This window comes from Papaver somniferum, chromosome 11 (genome assembly GCF_003573695.1).
Source record: "Papaver somniferum cultivar HN1 chromosome 11, ASM357369v1, whole genome shotgun sequence".
NCBI lineage: Eukaryota > Viridiplantae > Streptophyta > Magnoliopsida > Ranunculales > Papaveraceae > Papaver > Papaver somniferum.
This window is the reverse complement of record NC_039368.1, coordinates 12,556,902-12,563,386: the sequence shown is the minus strand read 5'-3', so window position 1 is coordinate 12,563,386 and position 6,485 is coordinate 12,556,902. Positions and strand designations below refer to the sequence as shown.

At 34.8% G+C, this 6,485-nt stretch overlaps 1 protein-coding gene across 1 annotated transcript; it reads left to right on the top strand.

The window, feature by feature from the left end:
* Positions 1 to 1,604: 1,604 nt before the first annotated feature.
* Positions 1,605 to 6,097, top strand: LOC113325366 (cytochrome b-c1 complex subunit 9-like). Its single transcript, XM_026573560.1, has 3 exons — positions 1,605 to 1,902; positions 2,188 to 2,235; positions 5,724 to 6,097. The coding sequence occupies exons 1-3, from the start codon at positions 1,774 to 1,776 to the stop codon at positions 5,772 to 5,774; spliced, it is 228 nt and encodes a 75-aa protein (XP_026429345.1). The 5' UTR covers positions 1,605 to 1,773; the 3' UTR covers positions 5,775 to 6,097.
* The last annotated feature ends 388 nt before the right edge of the window (positions 6,098 to 6,485 follow it).

Here is a 6,485-nt window from a genome sequence, read left to right as displayed (position 1 = left end):
GCTTTTCGTTCTCAAGTCATCATCAACAACTAGAAGAGACCCTAAAATTGATTCGGAAGAAGAATTTTCATCATCAGACAATGATGAAATGAGAGAAATGAGAGAAGCAGCTTTAGATTGGTTAGATCTGTATTTCAGACGACCTAGTTCGAAACCTTTTCAACCATCTGTAATCGAAACCCCCAATTTCACTAATCCAAACCCAAGTTTCTGAATCAAACAAAACCTAACCTAGTAAACCAAATCAAAATCCCAAATTCAGTGAATCGAAATTTGCAATTGAAACCCCAATTTTACTGAATCAAAACCCCAATTCAATAAATGGAAACCCAATTTGAGTTGTGCTGGTTACAGATGACTGGTGATGATGGTTTTTACTGATGAATAAATTGAAATGGGATGTAACCAATTTGCTGCCAGCTTTGGTATTTTTCGATGGGAGGTTTGAGCAATTTAATGTTTGGTCTGAAAGATGGTGGCGTTTTTGTTTTGCGAAGCCGGAAGATAGTGGTGGCGGTGTTACTGGATCGAGAGTTTGGTGAATCAGTTAATCAAACGCTAATATAAAATATAATCTTGGCTAATCCTCGAACTTGATTTCTGAACTTTAAAAACTAATATGAGAAACTTCACCCGATTTAAAAATATTGAGGTTTGCAGATGGAAAAGAAGATAGGTTGACAATAGAAAACGGACAGGGAAAGCGAGATGTGATGATGCTGCAGTAGTAGTGTTAGAGAGAAAGAAATTGACGGTGGTGGCGATGAAGGGTTTTGGGAAGGAAGAAATGTGATGTGTCTTTCTTCTAAAAGAATTAGGGTTAAAATGTGATTATTTTGTAAATACTAGCAAAGTGAAGGGTGTAATAGTAAATGTTTAATGATTATATTTTATATAAATGTTTTAATAATTTCTTTAGTAGAAGTCAAGATTTAAGACGGTCAATGCAGGTCAACCTTATTTCCAAGTACCAAATCCTAAGTTGGACAAATGTTAGACCAAATACAAACTCTGGACAAAATATAAGTACCAAAAACTAAATAACCCTTTTGAAAATTATTAACAATAACAAATTATATTAATGTTGTCGGTTCTTAATATCCAACAATTTAGTTTTCTAAGAATAAAATTGTCATAACAATAACTTTTTTGATAGTGTAGAACAGTGGTCCGTTTACTACTTTTTAAATCCTTTCGTTTAGAATTTGTCATGACAATAATCTTACACCAGTTTGAGCCCGCGATCTCCTAAATTTCAAACATCAAATTCTCAAGTTTTAACACCCATAAAATAATAATACAAACATATAAAATAACATAATAATACGAACATATAAATTTAGGTTAGGTCAAAGTTTGGCGACCATAAATAAAACAATGTCATAGTTTATACGAATCCGGTTTGAACTAACAGTTTCCAATTTAATTTGAAAGCTCACCATAACTAAACCAAGATTTAATTCATAATACTCCAAATCATTGGATGGTTCGATCCTAGAACTGATCGGTTGGTCTAGTAACAGGTTCACGGTTGGAACGGTTTTTTTCTTTTTTTACAACCACTACAACTCTAAAACCGGTTGGATGAATGAATATTCCGGCCCACGCTCGATCCCGTCAAATATCCAGCCCTTTATGATCTCTGCTAACCTACGCCGATAGCACGATACACCCCAGCAGAAATAACAACAACTCGTTCTTCTAAAAATCATTCATCGTTCTTCAGAGAAAACCTAAGTTTATTTCAGAGAGCAGAGAAAAATTTAGAAAAACATGGAAAGCATCTTGAAGAAGCCATCTCCAAAAAATGGAGGTTTCTATGAATCTGCATATAAACTGTTTATGCGTCGGAATTCGGTATACGTAACTGTGATCATAATTGGTGCTTTTGCTGGTGAGAGGGTAAGGGTTTTTCCATTTTCAACCCTTTTTTTTTTCTTTCTTTCTTTATCTTCTGATTTCTATCAAAACGGTTGTTAAATCTTTGGGATTCGATTTATTTTTGTCGTTGTTGCGAGTATGGAGAAAGAATCGTTGTGATCTGGATCTGATGAATTAGAAATTAGGGATTTGATTTTGGGTTTTATTTGAATTTGTTGAAATTCAATTTGATGATGGAATCTTTGTAATGACCTAATCTGGTGAGATTATGGTTTGACTGATGACATGGTTTTTGTGGTGTTGCAGGCAGTGGATTATGGTGTGAAGACGCTTTGGGAAAACAACAATAAAGGGGTAAGATTTCTGTATCACTAGGTTCATTGTTTTTCTTATTCACGAAGATGTAGTCGTACTGTGTAGCTTATTGGGTTAGTTCCGTATGCTTGATTATTGGTTTCTCTTGATTTGTGACTGGAGAGGCGTTCTGAACCTTGTTTAGGTTATTGATGTAGTCTTACTGTACCTTTTAAAATAGTATAGTAACCTATAAGGCTATAACATGAGTTGATAATGATTGTGAATTCTGTTCTCAATGAAATGTTGGATCAAATAGATGCAAACTTTTATATCTTTGCAAGCTTAGAGTTTCATACTTTGTGGGAATTACACCCAGAGTACTTGAGTTTGCACAAACTCAGCACATTCGTAATTTATAAGTGAGGACATGTAGTTTAATCATTTGAGGTAATCTTAGGAAGATGAAACTAATGAACCAGTAGAGCTTATGCTGTTAGTTTTTGACATGACTAAAACTTTTGGAAATGAAAGAAAGGAAAAGAAATACAAATAGTTGATAAACTTGATGTTGTATGGGTTGGCACTTGCAGCCACAAGTTTTCCGTGCTGCTCACTTGAGGCAATCGTCCATCCCGAAAGAAACAATAGCTCAAGAGTAGTTAAACATGGCTATGATATGATATTATGATTTTTGCTTTATTTCCTTATGGAGTTAATTAAGTTGTGGGACTTCAAGAATGTCGGGGTAAAATTTCTATGTCATAGTTGTATGGTAATTTATCCAAAATTGTGTGTTAACTTGATTGGCATGGACAAGTTCTTTTTGCTACTCACTTATGCAACCATCATTGAGAAAGATGTAGCTCAGGATTAGCTCAACTTGGCTCTGCCATGATGTTAGGATTTGTGCTTTTTACCTTTATGGATATCTATCTAATTTCTCGTTGCCTAGCTTATGAAAGAATTCGAGAATAACTGCTGACTTAGTCACTTAGATTTTAGGGTAAGTTTTAATGCTTGATTATTGATTTCCCTTAATTTGTGACTGAAGAGGCGTTTGAACCTTGTATAGGTTTTCAGTTTTGTTTTGAATGACTTGGATTTTGTTTGCTTTTGTAATTTTTAAGTAGTAACTGATAACATCAGTTGGGAAATGATTCATCATGATTGTGAACTCTGTCCTTGATGGAATGTTAGACTGGATAAATTTATATACTTGCATTTTTCTGCAAGCTTAGGTTCAGATGACATTCATAATGTGAAATTGTGCCTATGGTGCCTGAGTTCACACAAACTCAGCAGCATTCATGTACTTTGATCATTTGAGGCAATCTTGGCTTAGGAAGGTGAAACTAGTGAACCAGTAGAGCGTATGGTATTTATTGGCAAGACCAAAACTCTTGGAAATGACAGAAAGGAAAAGAATACAAAATTGCAAATAGATGATAAACTTTGATGTTATATGGGTTGGCAGTTTCAAGTTTTCCATGCTGCTCACTTTAGGTAACCATCCATCACCCATTTTAAAAAAACAATAGCTCAAGAGTTGTTAAACTTGGCTATGGTTTGTCTCCTTAAGGAGTTAAACAATTTGTGGGACTTCAAGTATGTTGAGGTGAATTTTCTACGATAAACTTTGTAGAAAATTCATCGAAAGGAAATGTTATGATTTCTCCTCTTTCCTTCCTTTTTGCATATCTTCCCTGTTGCCTAGCTTATGAAACAAATCAAAAGGAATTGATTTTAGGGGAAGTTTTATTGCTGTTGTGGTAATATTGTTCACCTATTCCAGCAGTTCTGCAAATGTTATCTAGCAGTTAGTTTCACTTTATGTATCACTAAGTTTATACATCTGGTTTTTTCTTCTTATACACTGTGTTTGTAGTATTGTGTGGCTTACTGAGTTAGTTTAGCATGCTTGATTATTGGGTTCCCTTAATTTGGGACGAAGAGGCTTTCTGAACCTTTTTAAGGCCTTAAATTTTATATTGAAGGACTTAAATTTTATAACAAGGGTTGTGAACTCTGTCGTCGATGGAATGTTAGATTAGATAGATACGTACTTCAGTACTTGCATGTGGGGATTATGCCTATAGTACCAAACTAAGGGAAATTTATCAGCGTTATAAGTGGCGACAGGTAATATAATCATTTGAAGTAATCTTGGCTTAGGAAGATGAAACTAATGAACTAGTAGAGCTTATGGTGTTAGTTTTTGACATGGCTATAACTCTTGGAAATGAAAGAAAGGAAGAGAAATGAAAATAGTTGATAAACTTTGATGTTATATGGGTTGGCACAAGTTTCCTGTATCACTAAGTTCATGTTTCCCCTAATTTCAGAAGTTGTACTTGGAGATTGGTATCTGTTTAAGCATGCATTTTCCATCAGATGTTTTCTACTGAAATTGAAATAGAAATCGACAAATTTGTTCTTACCAGGAAGAGCTTAGGTTAGAAGTTAGTGTTTTGACTTGACATTTGTTCTAATCAGGCTGTAGATTTATGATGTTCTTTTCAGTCTGTTGTTACCTCACATGATTGGTCAATTCAACTTTGTACGCCTGCTATTATCCCATGTCAGCATATTTATCTGAGAGGAACCTGTTATTAGCAAAATCTTCCTCCCTGATATATGGTTTGGGAAATATGCAGTCGTCTGAGATTGTTTGCTTTAATTATGTTCTTTTCAGTCTGATATTCAGCAGCATCCATTAAGATCTCTGTATCATTAGGTTTATGCATACATTTTCTTTCTCTGCTACGCTATGGTTGTAGTCGTATCATGTAACTTATTGAGATTGTTTCGTATGCTTGATTATTGGCTTTTGTAAGCTTTGCTTATTGAATTTGATGCTAATGGATGGTTTAGCCTTTGTTTCCCTAAATCAACTTGCAATTTGGAACCCCAAAGAATAAAAAGGCTTCCAACAGAGTTTAATTTTAGTGGTCTTTGCATCATGTGTGACACAAATGACAAATGCTTAAGATTCAGAAATGAGCAGTATCAAAACTGGGAGTTTCCTGGTCTCACTTTTTTTCTTTATTGGCCATTGGGTACTACTGTCACCCGTGAATCGGTTACAGTAGTTTATATCATAATGAAGAAGCTATGAGTAAACTTCTCTTTGTGCTTGTTTTAAACTTCTTTTAGCTTCTGTGCATACACTTGGCTGATAAGTGCTGGCATCGCATGAGCGATAGCATTTAATGTGTTTATTACTTTATTTCCAATTTCATGACATTTTCAAGTCATTTTACATTTCTTTTTTGTGGAATCATATATGTATCTCTGTAATCTACTTAAAAGTTGTTTTGGGTACTTTGTCGAAGTTGACTCTTTGGATGGAGAATGTGTTCTAAGGTTTGTAATAAATTGATATTTTGCTGGAACTGAAAAATTACATTGGACATGCATGGGGTTTTGTACTTCGCTATTTATGAGACAAGTTCTACTTTCGTATGTTATACCAGTGCATTTCATTTTTGCGCAATTACTGTTAATCTGGAGTTCTAACGTTGTTCTGTTCGTGTGTGTAATTACAGAAGCGGTACGAGGATATTTCCGTCCTGGGACAAAGACCAGTTGAAGAATGAGTCCAATCTGTTTTCTGGGTTTCATGTGCTAGAACTGAAGACATTTAAGTTTTTTTTTTGCTGGCGAAACAATTTTTATTTATTTTTTGCTGTTTTCACTTTTTTTTAGGAAAATAAGTACAACTATAAAAATGCTCATGATTCAGTTGAGCTGTGTATTCTTGTGCCAAAATCAGATGTTCAGGTGTTTTGACTCCAAAAGACTTGTGCCAAGATCAGTAATATGACACATATTGTCCCTTTAGAATTTCTGTTTGTAGCCCTCGTCCTGTTTCCACTTGTTTTGCAATTTTCTGTTTTTCCGCAATCTAATTCCTCTTATTCTCGTGTTTTGCTTCTGTCATCTTATTTACTCAGTTGTAGTGTCATTGTAAACATGAAGGTGTTATCTTGGAATTGCCAAGCGATTGGAAAATCTACTTGAGATATTGCCTATCCCACTATGACCCAGACATACTCTTTCTGTGTGAAACCAAAGCCCAAGCTCCTAAAATGTTAACTCATCTCAGACGTACAATTACCCTAATGGTTGGTGCACTCTTTCATTAGGCTTATTTTGTGGTACAGCTCTAGCTTGGAAAAATGGCATAGACATTACTACATAACTCTATTTTTGGGCATACCTAAATCTTTCTAGGCATACAAAACAATAGTCCTAACTGACCTTATAAGGGTACCTTATGGATAGTCAATTACCTATATACCCTTAAA